We start from the raw sequence: 23,739 nt of genomic DNA, 5'->3' as shown, positions 1-23,739 counted from the left end.
TGGTTAATCTTGTCTGATCAGGAAACTCAAATGAAAGGCATAGGCATTTGAGGCAGGCAAAAATTAACAAGCAAATTGCAGGCAAGCAACATGACTTCTGTATTACATGCCAGCACCCTTGCTGTTGATAGAAAGTCACCTGACACATTTACAGTACATTACATTACACACCCTGGTGTCTATTCACTAAACAGTGATGAATCTAAATACCACTGCTATTAAGATAATCAAAATGCAAATTAATGATGTAACAGTACATGTGAGTCTATGTAGTGTAGAAATGCCAGAAAGGCTCCTATTTAGTGATATAAAATGACATTTTCTTTTAGATCTGCCACTGTTGAGATCAATTAAACAGACTCCCTTGTCAAAGGGAAGGTAGTATTTATTTAGAGGCAAACAGAAAGATTGTGTGCGGCACAAAAGACGCCCATCACCCCCTCCTCTTAAGTACACCACTCAGTCGTGATGCTAACAGTAACTGCTATTTAGCTTTCATTCTGCCCTTTCCATTGCTGTTGTCATGGCTGGGGCTTGCATTCTGATTTCTTTTGATTCCCTTTTTGTTACCTTCCATTGGCCGTCTATAATAAAGGACAGAACGTGGCCACCAGTAAGTGGCCAGCAATTCTTTTCTCTTGAGATCCATTGTTGGATGTCATTAGGGAACCCTGCCTCTCTTAGAAAATACTGAAATAACAGACCTTTATTTCTGCCTAACAATAAATAGCTATTTTGGGGAAAGTGGTCATACGGCTTACAAAATAAGTTAAAATGACTCATTTACCATGGGGGTGGACACCAAATTGTTTTTGAACCTAAATTGACCATTTACATGCAGCAATTGTCGTGGGTGCCCTTCTCAATTGCCGCAATGGCCATTAAAATAAATATCTATTCACAGCAATTATGGCTGCAGTGACCTTTAAAAAAAAAATGTGTCTTTACCGCCCATGAATCTCTTAGAGTAAAATTAACTTTAACAACCGTAGCAACGTGCTCCTGATACAGCCTTAAATGATCAGGTACATCCACCAGAAAAATTCATGTCAGCAAAGTGCCATCTAATCAGGGATTTTCTTAGAAAATATAAATCAGCTTGGCAAGTGCATTAATATTGAGAAAAAAAAGCATTGAAATGAGGACACTAAAGGTACATTTTAACACTACAAGGTTACAATTATGGCTTATTGTACGGGGGGGTAAGATTTAACCACTGCAAAGCATTTAATAATAATCAGGTATTCAAACCTGCATTGTAAACCTATGCAGGAAATCTGTGCTAACTCGCACTGGAATTAGTTCCTTAGATTTAAAAAAAAAAAAAAAAAAAATTAAATTACATTCGATCATGTATACACTGAACCAACAGTAGACCATTTTAGCATCTCGCTTCTACTGTAAGATTTAACAAGATGAAGCTTCCACTGGCCTCAACAGCTGTATTTTAATTGCAGCTAAGATTAGCTGTTATTACATTTGGGTTTTTATTTAAACAGCTAATGAAGACGTTCACGTTTCTCAGCAGAGCCAAGGGTGACCTAACCGAATGGAAACTTACTTTCAGAAAGTCAAAAGTGCAGAGGAACAGAGAGTGATCATTTGAATGAGAATTAGGACCTAGATGCCACATGTTGTGCAGTATGTTTTCATCCTGTAGCTTGCTATTGGTCCTGTTGTCAAAGAGATATTGAGCACAGTATTTTATGTATCATCTACTTACACTTGACTAAAGTCTGTGAGGTTATTGTGGAATTCCTTATTCATTTCTAATAGGGAAGCTACAGTCAGACAGTCAGAGGTCCTTTGGCCATGGTGGCATGTTTAAGTAAATGAAAGTGACAGATATGTGAACACATGTATTGTGTGTAACAGGGTAAACCACCAGTCACTCATTTGCTTATTTGCACCAGTCAACATTGTTTAGTTTTTTTTCTCCATTTTTCCTCAATGTTATTTTATATAAAACATCGCAAACAACAATTATGCCCTTCTTTTCTTCCACCTTTTTAATTTTTATTTAAGGATGTTATTCTCTTAAAAGGTTAAACGATTAATTGGATTTCATGAACACTTTATTAATGACTCTAATGTAGCTTAATTATAGAAGAATATAAATATATGAATAATAATTCATAATAAAAAAGCATCCTAATTAACTTTACTGAAACAACAGCAGGTTGTTTTAGCTCATGCTTTATAAAATGCAATAGAGTTCTTATTTCCTGAACGTTTTAAAATAAAATGCTTTATATTATGTTGTCAAAATTACTCACTTATACAATTAATTGATTAAAACACGTAATATTTTTGGTTTGGTTTTTTCCTTTTTTTCTCCCACATTCGTATTCCATCGCCCCTCATGTTTATGTTCAATCCATCATTCCTCTAGGCCAACCACCTGGCTCCCACCTCCACCAGTGCCACCCTTTCCCTTGCCAACCCCGATGTCTCCATACTAAACTACCACTCTGCACTCTACCAGCCCTCCGCAGTGGCCCAGAGGAGTATGCCTCTTCAGACTGGAGCAGCGCAGCTCTGTGCCACCAGACCCGACCCCTTCCAGCAGGCTCTCATCGTGTGTCCACCTGGGTTTCAAGGTAATCACTAATACAAGCACTGACATTTCTTCCCACTTTTTCTTTTTTCTTTTTTTTTAAATGCCATAATCTGTTGTGATTTGATGATGACTGTGCTCTATACTGATTACTAGCAATCACTTGGTAATTGCACAGTTCAGGTGTAACATGAACTGTCCACAGTACTGGCCAGTTGTGATTAATGTATTGTGTGGGAATATTCAGCTTGATTAACCAAGGTCTTTTACACCAAAATGCAATTTGCATCATTTTTTTTGAAAGAAGGGCTGGCCTTTGTCCTCCAGAGGCCGGTAGCTCGCTGACATCCGCTCTCAAGTTCCTGGTGAAAAAGGAAGCTGGATTGGTCGTGGGATCAGAGGATGCCCACTGACCCTTCGATTGGGCATTCCAAACTGGGAGAAAATCAGGGGAAAATAACAATTGGGCATACGGAGGCTGTGTGGTCCAGTGGTTAAAGAAAAGGGCTTGTAACCAGGAGGTCCCCGGTTCGAATCCCACCTCAGTCACTGATTCATTGTGTGACCCTGAGCAAGTCACTTAACCTCCTTGTGAGATGTAATTGTCTTTTGGGTGAGATGTGATTGTAAGTGACTCTGCAGCTAATGCATAGTTCACACACCCTAGTCTCTGGAAGTTGCCTTGGATAAAGGCGTCTGCTAAATAAACAAATAATAATAATACTAAAAATAAAAATGACAAAACTAGTAAAAAGCTAGAAAAAATTGCTTTCTTATTATTATTATTTACTTACTTGCTTACTTAGTTACCTGCTTACTAACTAGTAAGTGCTTTCTAGTAATTAATAATATTTACATGTATTTTATTCATGCATCTCTGTATAGTAACTTGCTGTTAATGTTTTAGCCACACTTATGAATATTATTAGGCAAAACAAATGCTACACAATTCTAGGAGCTGCTCTAAATCCTACATCTCTAGGAAGTAACTTTCTTCCTGCTGCTTTCAAGCTTAGATCCTATGGGTCTGATCTATGATTCAGTAGTTTTTTAAACTATTTTTGCAGAGGAAAAACAACATTTTGTGCAGAAATGGCTTGTTATTTAATTTATGGTGGGAGATCAAAGTCAAACGGACATTGAAATTATGAAGCACTGGCTCTGGTTTGCCAAGTTTTATGTGGGTTGAAGTTTTTTTGATGTTGTGGGTGAGATTTATAATATGATTTTTATATGGGGTCTGTTCTTAAATTTATTTTGACAGTGTAAGTCACGGCAAGTAAAAACAGAAGCCATTCCTTGAACACATTGAAAAAACAATACCATAAAAAAAAGATGATGAAAAGAGATGGCCAGTTCAGAGAGACAGACAGACCAGTTCAGTGGATGAGCCTTGTACTTTAATACAGTACATAAAAAATGATTTCAGGGCGTACACTATACTTTGCATGACTCACGCATCTAACACAAGTTAACTATTTTGAGAATGGAGCAGTGTCAAGTGTAAGAAAGCTGGCTTTACTTCTTAAACCGTTTATCAAGGTCTATTGGACCCCAGCAGTCAAACGTCCGTTTTGTTAATTTTTGAATGCTGATTACCTCTGTATAAACCACTGTTAGCAGGCAAGCATGTTATCCTTGGACCCCACTAATGTCCTCTGAATAAAGTAAATCATAACATCACATCTGTGTCTAAAATAAGTGATGTATTGGATCTGCAAAACAATGTGGTTCTTGTACAATAACAAAATTCCCTCTTATTATTTATATGCAATGGTGGGCCTTCACAAGGCGGTTTCAGTCAGAGTTGTTAGCACCCATTCATCTTACCAAACATATAATAAACAATTCAATTCAAGGCCTTTTGGGTATTCCTTAGTTGTTTATTTCAGTTTTTAACTGGATGTTCCTTACATCAAATGACACTTTGGAATAAAAGGTTTTGTCAGTTTCTTCTTATGTATTTCAGTTTTATTTCTAATGGGTTATTTCTTTTATATCTGTAACACAGTATACTGTTCTTCGTACACTTGTTATACAGCTCTTAAAACAGTTATCCAAAAATCCCTTTTAATTAACTCTTCGTAATATGGGAAGGCCTCTGTCCTCTGGGATCCATTTCTACATTACACATGTAAACAAACAAATAAATAAAAGCCTACATAAATACACTGTTGTGTAGTTTTGTTTTTCTCATTGCTTTCATCTCATCTACCAGGGCTGCAAGCTTCTCCATCGAAGCATGCCAGCTACTCAGTGCGGATGGAAAATGCTGTCCCTATTGTCACTCAGGCCCCTGGAGCTCGGCCTTTACAGATTCAACCAGGACTACTAACACAGGTAGGCCATTGAGCCTGCCTATATGGTGCATTGAGGCTACGGAGTGCTTAACTTAACCTAGCAAATCACGTTTAATGTTATATCCAATTGAAAGCCCTTTTCCGTATAAATCCATAATATGCAGTTAAAGAGGTCATTAATGCATGTTGTAGTCATGTTCCTAACATGCTATTTCTTACCTGATTAATGTCATAGTATGTGTGTTCTGTATGATTCTCTGTTGTTGTTTCTGCTTAGATCATATTTTTCCAAGCTTACTAGCTATTCTAGGAAAAAAGACTTGAAGGCGGATTAAGGGGAAGGATATTAGTGCTGCACTGCACACTGAATCCCAGCGCATAGTGCAACACACAATATGAATATTAAAGAGTTAAAATAAATGCAGATGAAAGAATCCCTTTCCTGTAAGAACACTTAAAACACTCCAGCTACAACGCTCCTTTTGACCCATGGCAGTAGTCTTTATGATATAAGGGTTGAATATAAAAAAACAAATAAACACTTGGCATGTGCTGTATAGTGTGTATGTAAATGACTGCTTGCATAGTGAAAATGTAATCAGTAAACCACAAAATACATCCCTATTTATAAAATCTGCATCTTCCTGTTGCAAATCAGGTTCAGTCACAAGATCAGACAGAGGACTATTAGTGGGCACTCATATTTCATGAGGAGCTATCTCAAAAGTGATGACTCATTGAGGGATTCATATTGAATAAATGCTGCCCTGGCTGCCCTCTTTGTCTGCACCCTAGTGGCAATGCTATGGCAGGTGTTTCTATGTTTTTTCATGGGTTATCCATGAGTGGGGTGGCGGGGTGACCTTGGCGTGTCTGTGTGTACAGTACTGTAGTTTAAATGCTAAGTGCTAGTTCCATTGTTGTAATGTATATCAATGACCTTCCCTTTTCACACAATAGGCACTATCTAAGCCTGCCAATTTGTATGCATGCACTTATCAGAAGCAACCTATTTAAATGACTTGTTCATATTCCATAAACCGTTGTGAGCTGCTTCCTCTTGTTTTGTAACTGGAAGCTCATATCACAGAGGATAGGGTGGGGGGTCCATTCAGCTTTACATAAATCTGCTGTTCACTGCAGTGCGATAGCAGATTTTAAAAAAAAGGATGTTAAAAATGCCCTTAACAATTTTCAAACTTAACTCTTTACTGAAAAAGACTGTCTGCTTCAGTTAGGCGTAGGAGCTTTCAAAGCTGTAATATCTTAGAATTTGAAAGAAAAATAATCTTATCTCTCATTAGCTCAACAGCTTTCTCACAAGCACCATGTCATTTTGTTGTTGTTTGCCACTTAAGCATTAATGTCCAACCCAGTGGTCATTACCTGCTAGAAAAGTGATGAGGTGACATTTAGATGCCCTGAGCCAAAGGTGAAAATCAAGGTCGGTTATCTACAGGTAGTGACTGCTGCAGAGGATGTTAATGTTTTTAGTGGGTTTTTTTTTCTGTAAGAGGACTCTGTCTTTCCTCAGTGGTAGAAACTCAAAAAGCAGCAGTTCTGCTCTTGGTGGTCTCCGCTGTATAAGCCAATAATATCATAATAAGGTCACTGTGATATAAACTAGAGGAATCAACTGGCTTTCATATGCCCCAGCCCTGCACAATACCCAGTGGTTAAGTCTTGATACACTCATTAAACTGTGTGGTACATTAAGTTATAGCTGCTAATCAATCATTCTCAAGTTAGCAGTGAGGCAGTTCCTGGCAAATGCCTGTTGCATGTGCTATTGGTGCACAGGCCCCCTCCCCCTGTGGAGACTGGTAATGCATAGTGATGAATCAGTAGCTTGGTTGAATGATATGTCAACGCTTGATTAATCGTCAGCAGCCCGACATGTAGTTTATGCTCATTTATGGGGCGTTGATTATTGCAGCACTACTGTATATCTGAAAGGTGGATGTGTGTGCAGCTAGGGAGGATGGAATTCTTGACTCAACATCTATTTTTATAGAGGGAAAAATACGAGGCATAATACAAAGATATTCCTTCATTGTTTATCAGTTTGCAAAAAACGAGCAAAACCAATTCAGGATTTCCTTCATTCCCATGTGTTTATGGAGCGTAAAGCAATGTACCAGAAAGAGTCTCTTCCGTAATTTTCTCTTTATTATTGCTGGCAGTGTGTTACAAGTTTGCACAGTAGACCAAACAACACACTGCTCTATTTGTCTAGTGAGTTGCAGTTTAAGGACAGCAACAATATTAACTTGTTTATCTGAGGAAATAACTTAGAGAGAGCGAAAAGTCTTACAAACAAGACTCAAGAGCATAAAAATATGTTTAAGATGTTAATATACAAAAGCAATGAATGCAGGTATACATTGTATATGCTTTCTACAAACTGAATATAAAGACTAACACTATGCAATAAAAAATATACTGGGATCATCCAATGATATATATTATGCCATAGTAGTAGGCTCTTTTTTTTCCCTTGCTGTCTTTCTTGGCATCGGCACAGCAGATAAGGGGTGTCGGGAGGCCTAGTGAGGTCTGTCCTTTTATCTAGATCAGGAATGCAGAAAATGTGGGAACAATTGCAAGCGGGAGCTCAGGCTTTCACAGGCCTGAGGTGCTGAGGAGTGTTAGCCAGATCTGCCGGGGGGGGGGGGTAATGGAGAATTCCTATCTGGGTAACTGTTCACACCAGCAAATTACAAGCTGACGCTTAGTTTGGGATACACAAGACCGGTTCTAATAGCGTGGAGTCCAGTCTCCACACTTCCCCTGGCCTCCCATATAAATCATAATCCCCAACAATGAAACGTTCTCGTCTCCAGACACAGTGCTTGGGAGCTTGGCACGATCTGCAGCCACGTTAGAAAAGTGAACAGGATCCACATTCAGCACAGTGGGCCCAGCTTATTTTGTGATAGAACAATAGTACTGTATAACAATATAGCGTTAAAGATAAACTGCTACATCCTGGTACCTTTGTTGTAGTTCACATGGTCTTATTGTAGCTAGACCATTGGAATAAGTTTGAACTGCAACACATTAAGTGATAATGTACCAGGAAGCAGCAGCAAGTCTTTGAACTACCTGCATATTTCAAATGAAAGAGTAAAATGCAAGCAAAGAACCACGCAATATTTAACAGACGAAAACATGACTATTAATAATATTACTAGTGCTAACAAGAGGAAAGAAAATGTCAGGAGAGTGCACAGATGTATATGTCCACAGCACCCAAAAAAAAACTGCTGTAGCAAGTCTGTCCCTAAAGCAATCATTATATATTGGATGAGACGTAAAACCGAGGTCCTATTGTAAATGACTCTGCAGCAGCAGTTGTTGATGCATAGTTCACCCCCAAGTCTGTAAATCGCTTTGGATAAAAGTGTCTGCTAAATGATTAAGTAATATATTATGAAAGTAACTTAACTGAGTAATGTGATTTATATATTCATTCTCATGCTAATCTGTCCATGCAGCAGGCCTGGCCTAGCGGGACCCAGCAGATCCTGCTCCCCCCAGCCTGGCAGCAGTTGACAGGAGTGGCAGCCCACTCCTCAGTGCAGCACGCGGCCGTCATCCCTGATACCATGGCAGGGACACAACAGCTGGCCGACTGGAGGTAGGACATGCCCTGGGGCTTGCATGTGTGTGAAGAATGGAGCCTGTTTCACAGCCATACAGTTATATACAAATACTTTACAGTACTGCATTGTGATACTGTAACATTTTATTTGTACCAGACATTTTATGCCGCTGGATATCAATGTCTTATCAATTACAGTTTATGAATACAGCACAAGCTTTACTGTTACTGGTTGGTCTTTTTATTTTGTTGCTGTTGCTGCCACCTGCAGGCCAATCTCATTTTTTTAATGGTGTGGTGCTATCCAAGGCCCGATTCAATTTATTTAGCTGGGGTGAAAAGTTTTAGGGGGGAAAAGAGTTAATTCAGCTATCTGGTAAGATACTGAGTGTTTTTTTTTCTAATTACTGTAAACTGAAACAGAAATTGTTTGTTTTGACAGTAAAGATGCCCGTTGCCCTTGATACCAAGTAGAAAGTATCGTTTGACCTGCTTTATTACTGATTCCTTTCCCCTCCAACCATAAACAAAGCAACTGTATAACCTGCTTTTCTGGCCTCTAAGAATGCAGTACTGTACTTTAGAACCTGTTGCTGGGAGAAAGATCCCTTGTGTCTGTGTGTAAGTGTTCAGTGAATAAATTAGAAGAAAATATAAATATGTTTATAAAAGTAGCATTATAATTAATTCCCTCCAAATGGGCACAATTCATAAAACTTTAAGGACTGTTTTAGGAATGTTTTGTTAGGGAGGATTTTTGAAAGCTTGTTTTGATTAATTAAATCAAGTTTGCAGTTTATGAAACCCTTTTCAATTATTTTAGAGATGATTTATTAGATTCTTCTATTGTTTCCCACCTTGTTTAACCTAAGAGAATGTTACTGTAAAAAATACAGTCCTTAAAAAACATTCCTTACACAAAGATTATTTATTTGAAATGTCTGTCCTGTTAAAGATGGGTGCGGCTAATGATATTTGAAACCAGTTAAGAACATAAGAACATAAGAAAGTTTACAAACGAGAGGAGGCCATTCAGCCCATCTTGCTTGTTTGGTTGTTAGTAGCTTATTGATCCCAGAATCTCAATCCAGCAGTGATGCGGTTTAAAAAAGATGAAATCTTAGTACTAGCTGTATCCAATTTCCGTATCATCCAGAAATCCACACTCCTTTCCTGTTGTCTTTTAGGAATTCTCATCCCCACAACAGCCATTATAACCCCATCATGCAGCAGCCTGCCTTGTTAGCTGGCCATGTGACACTCCCATCCGCCCAACCTTTGAATGTGGGTGTCGCCCATGTGATGAGGCAACAGCCAACAACCAGCAGCTCCTCTACCAAAAAGAACAAACAGCATCAGATGTCGTCAAGGTTAGAGCTAAACAGCAGCCTGCAGTATTCTTATCCCTTGATAGGACCTGATGCTTCTCTCTCACAGTTTCCCTAAGTATAGAAGACCTTCTGGACCCATGCATGCACTTTCATTCATTATGCTTGTGAATGCTTGCCAGCTATAATGACATAAGCTGCAACCTTTTTGATTGAAAAGGTGTCAAAAATACAAACAGGACTGGTTGACACCCTGTAGTTTCAGCTACACAATCAGCTATTCAGATGCATGAATGTAGGCCTACTGTTGTTCCCAGTTAATTTTCAATGACCATATGTTATGGCAATATGTATTTTTATTGGCAATACATACCATTAGTCCAAAGTAAAAATGAACAATGATATGTTGAGTATAAAAACATCTTCATCATAGACACTGACACACATTCAATGTATCATTCTTAATTTGGTATGACCACTTCCAGAGGAGTCAAAGCAACAGATCAGTTTCCTCTGCTCAGTACCTGAAGACTGTCTTCTTTTCACCAGCCTCTTCAAACCGACCAAGAGCATTGATGTTTCCACCCTAGCGTTCAGATATCTAATCACAATAAACATGTCTTGCCTGCTGTTTGCAAACAAGGCCACGCCAATCATCGTCCAAGCCCATGAAATAAATGCTTATTTTGACTATTTTAAGCGGTCAAGGTTTTGAAAGAACAGGAGAGGGTCGGGTGCTCTCTACGTGTATTCATTACGTTCCCTGTTTCCCTCAGGAACGTGTCGGCCTACGAGGTGTCGTCCACGCAGGCAGCGAGCTCCCCGCAGCGCTCGAAGCGAGTGAAGGAGAACACGCCCCCTCGGTGTGCCCTGGTGCAGAACAGCTCCTTGGCCTGCAGCTGGGGAGAGACAGCCTCCAGTACCACCAGGGAGCACCACCAGAGACAGACCATCGTCATCCCGGACACTCCCAGCCCCGCCGTCAGCGTCATCACCATCAGCAGCGACACGGATGAGGAGCAGGAGGAGCAGAAGCACGCCCCCAGCAGGTCAGAGAGGGGACTGCGCACTTACAAAATGGATTCTCGTGATGGTTTACACCTCTGATACCCCGTTACAGAGGCTCCATTTCACAACAAGTCCTCAGTCTCAAAGAGCAGTAGCCTGGTTTTACTTTGTAAATAAAATAGTTGCAAATACATTTTAGTTTACAGTTCTTTATTTTTTTGAAGTGAAATCAGAATATTACTCACAATAACTATTTAAGATAAGGCTATGTGTGAAAGTAGTATCTGCTATCTGGGGGCAAGATAAATATATAAATACTTGTATTTATTTATTTTTGTTTTATATTTTTATTTGTGTTATATTTGTTTAAATGTGTTTTCTTTTTAAAAACAAAAGGTCTTATTAACATTTTGTAGTTTATCAGCATGAATTTAGAAATAAGTACAACATTTTTCTAAAACTCTTGTTTGAGTGTCAAAAATCATGTTTTAAACCCATTTTATGAACTGGTCTGTTTCTTTCAGAAAATATTTATTTTTATAAAGGTTATTATTGGACAGCCTAAAAGTACTGCATACAATCCTATACAATCCTATACAATCATATATTAATCCGTGAGTAATGGGGAATGTGCCTTTCATACAATCTGCATACAATCCTATACAATCCTATACAATCATATATTAATCTGTGAGTAATGGGGAATGTGCCTTTCAAAGCAATGCAGGGCAGTCTTATTAATTGTTGTTCCCTGTGTTCTCTATTTACAGCACAAAACAGAGGAAGAATGTCATTAGTTGTGTCACAGTTCACGATTCCCCAGACTCTGATTCGTCCAGTAATAACAGTCCCTATGCTGTAGAGCACCGCCTGGGCCTTACCAACGGAAACAGCTACGACTCAAAGGGAATGCTGGATAACCACGGCAATGACAATCCACGGACCATAATCATACCGCCACTCAAAACACAGTCCAGTGAAGTTTTGACTGACTGCGACAGGCTGGTGGTGCCAGGTAATTGCTTTTTTGGTACTGTAACTGTGAATAAAATTGTACATAGTGAAATGTTTTGCCTGTTTGTTAAGGGCAGAGGGGAATTTAGGTAAATGTTCACCTCCATGTTCTGCTGAAACTGTAGCGGTCTCTTGTTGACTTGTTTTAAGTGGTAGACTAGATGCAGAGGTACATAAAACATTGTGTATATGTTGATTGAATGTGAGTAACTTTATCCCTTTGCAAATTATACAAACTATATTATGGTTAATATACAGCAGGGTTACGTTTGTAACTAAATGCGCAATGTTGTGCTTCCCTCTAGTGGTCATTTATGCATTTTTTTTTCCCCCTGTCAAAATTGTTGGTTGTTTGAAATTATATTATCTCTTAATCCATTTATTCTACAGTTGCCTAATTTTGTTAGCTCATAATTAGTGAGAGGCTTTTGATTTTTTGGGGATAATCAGCATATTACAAATTAACTTCACTCTAAACCCCTTATAAAAGTGTAACGTGGTATGTCACGGTACAAGGATCATGAAATACTGTACAGGAAAGTGTAGTAAGAACACAGTACAGCACAACATGCTCAATTACTGCTTGGAAAAGCCTGGTAAAAACATTGCATATCATAGGGAAATTGTGGTAAGCTTGTAAAGGGAGTTCATAAGGATTTTTCTAATGTTTTACTCAACAAAAACTGAAAGAATTTTAAAACAAAAAAAATAACTTGTTTTAAAACTACATTCCTTGATGCTTTAAGACCTATAATGACTGATTTGTTCTTGATTCCCAGCAATATGCGCTTAAAACTGCAGAACTAATGCTGTTATTGATAGAAAGGTGCTAAAGTTTGGTGTTACAAGGTCAGCATGCTGTCTGTGCTGGACATGACTACCCTGAGTTGCGATTCATACAGCACAGATGCTAGTTATGTAAATTATAAGCATGTCTATGGGCCACAGTGAAAGGTTTGACAATGTTTGGACATCACGTGGCAATGCTATCTCTATGTGACCCGATAGCCCCAATGTATAATCTCTGTGGAGCAGTAATCTGATCCTGAGAGTGCAATATGATGAAACTATTAACACACATTTTCTGTTTGACAGACACAGTCGCTCATCATTCATCAGTGTACAAATCCAAAAACTCCAACACAGCGGTCTCTGTCAGCAGTCACTCATCAGGTAGCTCTTCGGGAGCGACAGCCTACAGACAGCAGAGATCAGGGGCACGCTCCTTCCAGCAGCAGCCCCTTAATCTCAGCCAGGTACGGAAAGACAGGCCTGTCTTAGTCACATCACATTTATTGGTAAGGCACCATGAATAAAATCAGCACAAACACAGCTGTATAAATAATAATAATAATAATAATAATAATAATAATAATAATAATATATAATATCTTCATTTTTATATAGCGCCTTTCATAGTGGACCACCATCACAAAGCACTTTACAGAGGTAGGCTGTGAACTGTGCATTATATGCAGAGTCACTTACAAGAGGACATTGATTTAACATCTCATGTGCAGGATGGAGCACAAGGAGGTTAAGTGAGTTGCTCATGGTGACACAGTGAGTCAGTCAGTGGCAGTGGATTTGAACCGGTTGTGGTTGCAAGCCGTGGACTTTAACCAGTGGAGCACACTGCCTTGTTACACACACACACACACACACACACACACACACACACACACACACACACACACACACACACACAAAGTAAATACATAAAAAGACTGTCTCACTCTGTAGTTAAGCTTGCCAGCGGTATGCATCACCTGCCACGGCCTTGAATACAAAGCTATAACTATTGGTTAAAATGAGAGCTAATATGAAAAGCTAGATCACCAGACACAGATATCCCTCTATATGCACCAAGATTGTGATACTCTCAAATTACTCCATCAAAATTGGACAAACGGTTCTCTAGATATTGATATATTTATACATTTTTGCTCAAAAGAGCCAATTTCCCTATATAGATAGATAGATAGATAGATAGATAGATAGATAGATAGATAGATAGATAGATATAGTGTCTGTGGTTACATGACCTTGCAGTTGTTCTTATGTACCTGAATTAGATCATGGTTACAACTTTCTTTACCACAGTATATGGAGATATATGGAGGAACTTGTTTACATGAACATATGGTGGGTGTAGGATCCGGTTACTCCGTTCTTTTATGATTTGATAGCACTCATTTTGTATTTACAACTGTACACTTTCCACATCAAGATTTACTACAGCTTGCCTTAAGCTGCTGTATGCTATGTTTTTATTCCCCATTACTAGTACAGCCCTGAACAGCCTTATAAATAGCTTGACAGATTGTTTGATTGCCAATAATTATCTTGTGTTACTGTAATATATTGAAAAATGTATATCTAAATGGTGAAAACTCTCAACCAATGCGTAGAATTCAACCAAACCTTTAGAAAGTCTAGGCAACCTAGAAAATGTAAACTTGTTTCATATGAGTCCTAGCACTTGTTCTATGTCAAAAATAGGTGATGTTTTGTTGACAGTTTGCTACGTATGCAATACTGATGTTGCTTTTAGTTTTCTATTGATTGTATTCATACTGACATTTTAGGTTTTCCCCGGAAACTAAAATTGGAGTGACTTTAATCCTGTTTTAGTAACAGAGCGTCTCTAGAAAAAACTACTCCTTTGTAAATATTTTAACAAATGAAATAATAGTTAGAAGCTGTCAATTAACTTTACAGAAAAAAAAACAACATTTCTGAAGTTGGGCTGTTGGTGAGAACAGCCGAACAATGCAATATTCTTTAATGCATGTTACAGGTCCCAGTGGTTCTGGGTCTGGTCTATTAAGCACATGTCTAATGAAGCCCTCCTACTGAATGTGACAAGGTGCAATGATAACAATCTATGTTAACTGGATAACAATTAACAAAAGATATCCCAAGTAATTGTGTATTGTTTTCTTTTATTACCCTGACCCTTGTCTCAATCCTAACCTTACCTGAATTAACTGTTTTTATTGGAAAAATGATAACTTTAGAGATAAATTAACTTTAATGTTAATAATCTGTAATACCTATTAATTATTGCCCGATTGATACAAAGCATGTCTGTCTGAACTTGTAATGCCAGCACCTCATGTTCACACTTATCCAAAGAAGCCAGTGCCATTTTTTTAAACGTAGAGTAAGGGAATACCAAAGGAGCCACTCCCTCAGCTTACATCAACATAGATTCTGTAAACGTTTTAAACTGCTTGGGGTCTCTACACTTGGGCTCTTTGAATTTTTTAGCATCCCTCTTCAACAGCACACAAATAATAAATAATAATTTAGAGATGTGTCTGCCAAAATCCAAGCCTCCCTAACTTGTGTTAATAAATACCTTAAATACATGTAAACAGCCTTGTCTTTCTTTGACTCGTCCACAGGCACAGCAGCACTTGGCGGCAGAGAGGAACGGAGGCCACCGCAGGCAGCAGGCTTACATCACCCCCACGATAGCACAGGCACCTTACTCCTTCCCGCACCACAGCCCCTCACACACGGGCGTTCACCATCACCTGGCAGCAGCCGCCCACCTTCCCGGGCAGCCACATCTCTACACTTACACTGCGCCCACCGCCCTGGGCTCCACAGGGACAGTTGCCCACCTTGTGGCGTCGCAGGGCTCGGCCCGTCACGCGGTCCAGCACACAGCCTACCCCGGAGGCATCGTCCACCAGGTTCCAGTCAGTATGGGCCACCGGGTCCTCCCCTCACCCACCATTCACCCCAGCCAGTATCAGGCGCAGTTTGCCCACCAGACCTACATCAGTGCATCACCAGCTTCTGCTGTCTACACTGGATACCCACTGAGTCCCACCAAGGTGAACCAGTACCGTTACCTCTGAAAACACTGGAGCAAGAACAACGCTGCTTTAGACAGAAACGTTTTACAAAAAGAAAACATGCAAGGCATCAGAAAAAATGACCCTTTAAACTTGAAGACAAAATAATAAATGAAAGAAAAAATCGCCCCTCAAATAAGAAGTGGGGAGGAATTTTTTTAATTTTCTTTTAAAGAAATATTAAAGTAAACGGGCCAGTGCTCATTCAACTAGTAGCAATCCTTGAAGGCAAATCTTTCCATTTTCAACGGCCTATCCTGCACCAAAAGGCCTTTGAGAAAGGTGCCGTTTTGTATTTATTTATTTTTCGTTTATTTAGATTTTTTTTAATGACCAATAAATGGAATGATAATTTTTCACTCTACAAGTGACCTCAAATGGGAAGGTTATGATCACCTCACAGTGTAAAAGACGAAAAAGATCCCTGCTGCTCTTCAATGAAAATTGATGGCCTTGAACTGTCTAACAATTTCCAAATCAGAAATGAGGGAACAAGCTCGCCCTCTTCAAATCGGTGTGTGTGTATGTGTGTGTGTGTCTATATATATATATATATATATATATATATATATATATATATTCTAGATAATTTATAGCTTTTATTTTTTTTTTGTTCTGTTAATTTTAAGGAAGTATATTCCTTTTCTGGTTTTATTCCCTTCAAGGTAGACATTTTAGCCGGGTCCCTTTAGAATGTAGCAGTATGCACCCTTTTTAAACTTGATACCAATAGATTTTGTTTCTCTTAATGTGATTGCACAAAGTGGTTATGATAACATGGCATGTACAATGTGATCGTCTAGGTGTGTGTGCGCTATTGCCCCGTGTATGGTCTATCCTTAGCACAACTGTGCAACTGTAACTACTCATAGTCTTAGCTTTTAACATTGTTCCCTTGTAGTGCCTTACAGATTTGCAGACACAGTTTAAAGTTTACTTCACTGGAACTGGCAGAACCAAGGCTGGTTTGGAGGCTACCTAGATGGATGATGTTACTGTCCTTGTTGTTCTTGTGGTTGAGACACACTTCCAGGTGTAAGCTAGGCCTGAAATAGTCTCATATGTTAATGTGTCCAATCCTGATCTCCACCAACTGCTAAATAAGCACATTAACCTATTTGATATTGTAAACATTGACTCACTGTTTTTGGTATTAGCTACAAACACTTTTATGAAATCTCAACAGAGTTTGGTACTTACTAAGGTAACTTCAGTTCATAAGAAAATAATGTTTGTACTGCTGGGTTGCAAATGGTACTTTCCTTGCAGCTATTATATACAGTTTTTATATACTGTGTTTTTTGTTTTTTTCTCCTGTCACTGTGACACACTGTACCACAACAGCTGTTAGTCATGCCATGGTAGAAATATCCAATGAAAGAGTTTTGATTAAATTAAGTGCCATATAACCATGCGGTTCTGTGATATGTATGTATGCATTTTTATTGTGAGGTGTAGGAAGGAGTTCCCATGAGAAAAACGATGAGTCGAGGGGTATCATACAGCAGAAATGTACTAGCGGGGCTCCCAAGTGGCACATCCAGTAAAAGCACTCGCGTAGAGTGCAGGATGCGCCCCATAGTCTGGATGTCGTCGAGGCTATTTCTTTGCCAACAGAGGACAGGAGCTCCCAGGGGGCGATGCACAATTGGGTTAGGTCGGCCAGGGTGTCCTCGGCTCACTGTGCACCAGCAACCCTTGTAGTCTGGCCGGGCGCCTGTGGGCTTGCCTGTAAGCTGCCCAGGGCTGCATTGTCCTCCGACGCTGTAGCTCTGGGTGGCTGCATGGTGAGGCTGCAGTGTGTAAAAAAAGCAGGCGGCTAACGGCACATGCTTCGGAGGACAGCGTGTGTTCATCTTCGCCCCTCCCGAGTCAGCACTAGAGTGGTAGAGGTGTGTTGAGCCTAAAAATAATTGGACAGTACTAAATTGGGGAGAAAATAACAAAAAATTAACTGGCGACTACTAAATTAAAAAAATAAATAAATAAAAAATAAATGTACTAGCTATGCAGACCAACGTGCTGATGTAATCCAACCCATCGGGTGTCCATAGAGGATCTGTTATCTATTGAACTACTGAAACTTAAAGAAACAGGACTGATTCTCACATTCAGAAGCTGGGGAAGGGAAAGGGGGAACATCCCTTTGACAGCCTGTTACAGTATGCTGTATATCCCTTACTGGATGGATTACTACATTACCACCCATGGCTTAACTCATCTTGTTCACTCAAGTATTCCCCTGCAATAAGTGGGGTATGGTTCCTTTGACTGCAGCATAACAGGGAGAATCTTAGTGTATGTATTGGCATGTCATTGTCTAAATTAGCCAGCCAAATATAAACTCAGTGAAAGAGTTGAATATTTGTATGCTATGTGTGAGATTTGTGAGGCGTTGACGAGAAAGATCAAAGAGAGAATTGGTGGGGTGGGTGTCATCAGTTTTGGAATTGAGAGGTTGGGGTTGAGTATGTTGGTGCAAAAAATGAATGGTGTCATAATTACACAGAAATGTTTGAATAAATCTGTTACTGTGACTAACTGAAATGATTCAGGTTTAGTTGGAGGTCCTGTTAAATATTCAAACACATTTCAACTGAAAATATTGTGTGGAAAATTCACAAAGCTGTGGTTTAGCGTACACCTGGAAGAAGCTTTTTGGAATTTAAATTGTAAACAACATGTAAAACTTTGTTCTACAGGATAGAAATGAAAAAACTTAGAATGGGTAGCTGACTTGATAATTAGACTAAAGCGTCTTCTATTTGCTGCTTAATTTGAAGCATGTAGGGGTATTTTGGTGTAATTCTTTAAGCTTTATTTTAACCAGTGTTTCAGGTTTTGATTTTGTAATCTATTTCTTTATATTATATGAATTAGGCACATAAAACAGCTTAGTGAAGAAAGTGATATGTGTTTTAAATCCTTTTTTATGTTGTGTTTCTTAGCTATATATCCATTAACATTTTGGGTAGACCCATATTGGTTGGTTCAGCATAGATTGTATATAAATGCTGAAAGAGTTTTCTGGTGAAGGTATGTTAGCATTTAGAGGCTGATGCAATAATTCTGTGTACTGTACTAGCAGTATGAAGTGATTCATTTATAATTTTGCTTGGTTTTGTTGATTTTTTTAAAACTGAGTTTTAAAACCAAGGCCCCATTTGTGAAGACAATTAACACTGGTATGATTTGCTGTAAATTAGGTAGAGTACTTTATCTTAAAATCTATTTTGGGTGCAGCAGAGGTTGGAATGAATAACCGATTGCACTAAACCCCAACTTGTTTCACGCAACTCTGCCCTCCAAAAAACATAGACATTTCTACAAAGATGGATTCAAACAGATCATTTTATTACTTTTTACACATTTTCACAATAATCGTCAATCTTTTTTAAAGTTGTGGGTTCAATACAGTAAGTGAGAAACTTCAAAATACTGTACACAGCATTTACCACCAAAGCAGTGAAGTGTAATGTTGATCGAGCTAACAGTTGGGTTTTCAATGGGGGGGCATTGACTTAAGCACATGGTGAATGGAGCTGAATTTCACAGAAACTAAAAACTTGACTTCACAGAATTGTCTTTAAAACATTCCATTCGGAAGATGCTCTCCCTTCCCGGCCTGCCTGCCTTCCTTCTTGCAAGAGGACGCATCATCTGAGCTAGCCAACAAACTTGCACTTCCACAAAGAAAGCATTAGAACCGTGTGGGTGTTATTTAGTCATTTTGGTTTTATTTTATTCACCAAAGAAATACAGTTGTATAATGACGATTATTGTGTTATTATTACCCCCATTTGTCCATGACTGCCAGGCAATAATATCCATTACTGTTTTTTGCTCCTTTATTTGTTTAAAATGAAAGCCTTCTTGTATCGTTTCCATGTCTGAAAACCCCCCTTTTTTTTTTAGAAAAAACTGTACTTGCCAACTTTTCTTTGGAAAGGACTACAAATATATATATATTAGGTCCTATGCACAAAGCTTTAACTCAGGCCTTATATTGTAATATTCTGAATACAGTTCAATGTGATGTTTATAACATTGTTCAAGACTGTTGTGGGCTTTGACAACAGCAGTCTAGAAGAGTTTCATGTATATCAAATGTTACTTTATTAATAAAATATATATTTTAAAAACTGAGTTAAAGCTTTGGGAATAGGGCCCCCCCCCCCCAAATAAAACACAAAACCTTTAATGACATTATCGAGGCCACACTATGTACTGCTCTCTACCATGCTAGGTAATAATAATAATAATAATAATAATAATAATAATAATAATAATAATAATAATAATAATAATAATAATAAAGTTGTAAACTCTATAATGTGATGTTCATTTCTTCATGGCGATTTACTGTAGGCCTGGAAAGAAATACTAATTCAATGGTACAGACTGAATGTAACTGAATATGAAAGACCAATTAAAAGCATGTTCTGTGTTGCCGTTTGTGATGAGTCAATGCTGCTAGTCTATACTTTCTTGATAATAAGTAGCCCATAATACACGTTTTATTTAAAGTACAGTCCAGGATACTTTTGTGATGTTTTGACATCTTTAATACATGAAGTCATTTATGTCAGTACATAGCTGAACTGTGCTGATATTTTTTGTAAAAAAAAAAAAAAAGACAAACACAAAAAAATGTGTACTGTTTTGAAAACAAACCCAGAGTCAAGATTCTTGATGTCAAGTGTATGAGCCCCATGTTTTTTATTTTTTAAACCACATAGAATTTGTGTTACGGTAGCCCTAATAAACCCTAGAAAACCTGATACCATTTTTGTGAATCTACCATGGATAGTAAGAACAATACTCAACACCTCCATTTTAGTATTGAACACGATAAGTTAAGCAAATCAAAAGTTACAAGTATGTGTAGTACTGTGTGTGTGTGACGGGAAGTTGACAGTGTGTAAAATGTGTCACGGGTAGTTAACAGTGTTCTGTATCCAAAACATATTTTTCTGGTTGTCATGGGAGGGTTTCCAAGATGTATAAGAGTGATGCATCTGTGTCATTGTTGTTAGAATACAGAAATAAGGATTTGGCAAAAAACAAAACTCAAATAATGTCAAGTAGTTACACAGTTTTGCCATTTATTAATATTTACTACAAGCACACAGTTACGATTGTGAGGAACATGCATCAATACCATGTATTTAACAATCATATTCATTTCATTTTAAGTACATGTCTTAAGTATTGTAACAAAAATGTAGATCAGTGTATTTAATTTACCTGTATTTTGAAATCTAGTGGCTCACCGAAAACAAACAAAAAACAGTCTTAAAACAAAGCAAAACCAAATAGGATCTTACATTAAAGCAATTGCTGTATTGTTCAAAATACATTGAATACGTTTCCCCTGAAAACATTTAGAAATGCTGTCGCAGGGCTCCCAAGTGGCGCACCCAGTAAAGGCACTCTGCCCTATAGCCTGGAGGTTGCCGGTTGCCGGATTCCAGGCTATTCCACTGCCGACCGTGGATGGGATTCCCAGGGTGCGGTGCACAATTGGCCAAGCGCCACCTGGGGGGGAGGGCTTAGGTCAGCCAGGGTGTTCTCGGCTCACTGCGCACCAGTGACCCCTGTAGACTGGCCGGGCGCCTGCAGGCCTGCCTGTAAGTTGCCCAGAGCTGCGTGGTCCTCCGACGCTGTAGCTCTGAGGTGGCTGCATGACAGGCCTGCAGAGTGAAAAGAAGCGAACGGCTGACGGCACACATTTCGGAGGACGCGTGCGTCCGTCTTCATCTCTCCCAAGTCAGCGTGGGGGTGGCAGCGGTGAGCCGGGTTGAAATAAACAATAATAATTGGGGAGAAAATAAGAAAAATAATTGGCGATTCCAAATTAAAAAATAAATGCTGTCACCTGTGCTGAATACATGTGATTGTGCCAATGTAAAGTGCATTAGCCCTTCGTTAGAGGGTTGGCAAGTATAGTCTTACCAGGTATTAAAAGTTACACATTTTTGTTTTTAATTTCTATTACTGTTTTTTTTTTTGTTACTGGTTCTTCTTGTGACTTATTTGGGGTTTGATGTCATGCAAAGTCAAATTTCTTAACACAACCAAAAAAAATATAGTAATTTGAATCAAAGAATAAAAGCAGTTTTGTACAAATGTTTGCATTTGATTGGGTCCAAACCCTCCTTTCCCCCAGAACGTCTTAATAAATACATTTAGAAATGGGAGCAAACACAAAGAGAAAAGATGGTTTGGTTTCCGCCTTTCTGCTGGCTCAGTGGAGCCTTGTTTTCGAATCAAATTCACTGGGTTTCTACTCCACCTCTATAACACGGTAAAGCTTGTTATAGCTTTTTTCAGTTGTATTCATACATTATACCTCTATAAGCACATTACATACCCACATTAAAGTTAATATTGTTCTAGCTAATTAAATATCTTCATAAGCCTCAGCAATCGCAAGTACACTTCCATTCGCTATGGGAGGTTTGACGGGCAGTTATGAAAGCAGTATGTTGTAGCAAATGTGTATTACCATTTTTAAAATTATATCTAGGTTAAATAAAACCTTTTTTTTGCATGCCTTATAGTTTCTAGGTTTTAAAAAAAGTGAAACAACCTAGGAAGTGTAATAATAACAAGACTACCTGAAAGCAGAACTCATAAAATGAGAGCTTTCTTTAACTAAGGCCCCATCAATTTAATTATTTTTTATCTGGAGTTTTAGAAAAGTGTAAATAGGTCATTGATGATGTACTGTATTAATCAAATTAAAAACAAGAAAAAATACATTCTCCATTTCTAATGCATGAAGTTATATTTTCCTAAATGCTTGTTCCCATCTGCAGCTTAATTTAACCAGGGCCCTGATATGGTACCAGATATCATTTGAACTGAAAATACATGTGTGGTGTGACATGCTTCTTTCAAAACTGCACATTTGCTGTCTATGTAGCGTATGGAAGTGCCTGACAGTTTAGATTGATGGAAATATGTCATTAGCTTTAATCCCATTAAAATGACACATTGTAAAGTTCAGCATTAGCCCACTCAAGGATCCACCATAACCAGGAACACACAAAACAAAAATCATAACAAAGTATTTTCTACAAGGTCTTCTCAACGTAATGCAACTATCTCGGATTGCTTCTATCCCTTCTATGTATGTATGGTTTCTGTATAAAGTGTTATTTCATGTTAGTCTTTGTGAAAATAATGATCGTGTGCAGCAGTATTTCCTTGTGTACTTCCTTCTCTGTGGTTTATTTGTCTTTTTATGTTTTTTGGGAGGGGAGGGAAGAAGTGTATCGTCTCTCTTATGAATCTGAAGATGTAGAAATCTATGTATCCTACTCCTTAGTCTGATATTAAAGGTATGTTATGAGAATGGATATTTTACTGGCTTATAGAATGTTTAAAAATATAAAATTCTTAACGGTTGAGTACTGGCTACTAAACGCTTGTGTTACCATTAAGACGTTGTGTGCTTCTCTTAATAATCATTTTCGTTGTAGAAAAATGGAGTGAATTTATATTAGTCTTGAATACTAATGATAGCATTGTAAATTTACAGAAAATTGTAACAGAAAATACCTTATAGAAGAATATAGTTATTTTAATTGTTATATTTACTAACTGTAGGGTGAGAAGGGGCTCCCGTTGTGGTGAACTATGTTATAGCTTGTTATTCACTTTTACTTTTGATCATTTTTTCGGTCTCCCAGGTGAATCGAGTTATTAATCACAATTTGTATGCTCACATATGCATATTGTATATGTGTAGAAATGTAATCACACTTCGTCTTGGATTTACATTAAACTGTTTTAAGTCACTGCACCTGTGTCTTCTTTGTTGTTGTTTGCTGTTTGTTTCGATTGAATGTCTGTGGTGCTTAATGATAAGGACCTGTACAAAAGTCAAAATTCAAGAAAAGTCATTCACCCTTTTGAACTTGAATTGCTTCCCAACTTTCCTTTTTTTGTGAGGAGTCCATATTGAAGTCAATATATATATATATATATATATATATATATATATATATATATATATATATATTACATTTCGCTTAATGTTGTGTGGTGTTTA

General features: G+C 38.2%; 1 protein-coding gene across 4 annotated transcripts in view; it reads left to right on the top strand.

The window, feature by feature from the left end:
• Nucleotides 1-23,490, top strand: part of LOC117420016 (homeodomain-interacting protein kinase 2-like) — an 89,523-nt gene extending 66,033 nt beyond the window's left edge. Inside the window, exons 8-15 of one of the 4 annotated variants that reach the window (XM_058985726.1) lie at nt 2,486-2,600; nt 4,776-4,897; nt 8,355-8,497; nt 9,649-9,831; nt 10,566-10,838; nt 11,568-11,812; nt 12,907-13,067; nt 15,222-23,490. In XM_058985726.1, the coding sequence (XP_058841709.1) occupies nt 2,486-2,600; nt 4,776-4,897; nt 8,355-8,497; nt 9,649-9,831; nt 10,566-10,838; nt 11,568-11,812; nt 12,907-13,067; nt 15,222-15,683 (1,704 nt within the window). In that variant the 3' untranslated portion in view covers nt 15,684-23,490. Of the gene's footprint in view, nt 1-2,392; nt 2,601-4,775; nt 4,898-8,354; nt 8,498-9,648; nt 9,832-10,565; nt 10,839-11,567; nt 11,813-12,906; nt 13,110-15,221 lie in introns of all 4 variants that reach the window. The other 3 variants (XM_058985725.1, XM_058985724.1, XM_058985723.1) reach the window with 3 other exon arrangements.
• Nucleotides 23,491-23,739: the final 249 nt, after the last annotated feature.

The sequence above is a fragment of the Acipenser ruthenus genome, chromosome 14 (genome assembly GCF_902713425.1).
Source record: "Acipenser ruthenus chromosome 14, fAciRut3.2 maternal haplotype, whole genome shotgun sequence".
NCBI lineage: Eukaryota > Metazoa > Chordata > Actinopteri > Acipenseriformes > Acipenseridae > Acipenser > Acipenser ruthenus.
The sequence above is the reverse complement of the archived record's forward strand: the minus strand, read 5'-3'. Positions and strand labels throughout refer to the sequence as shown.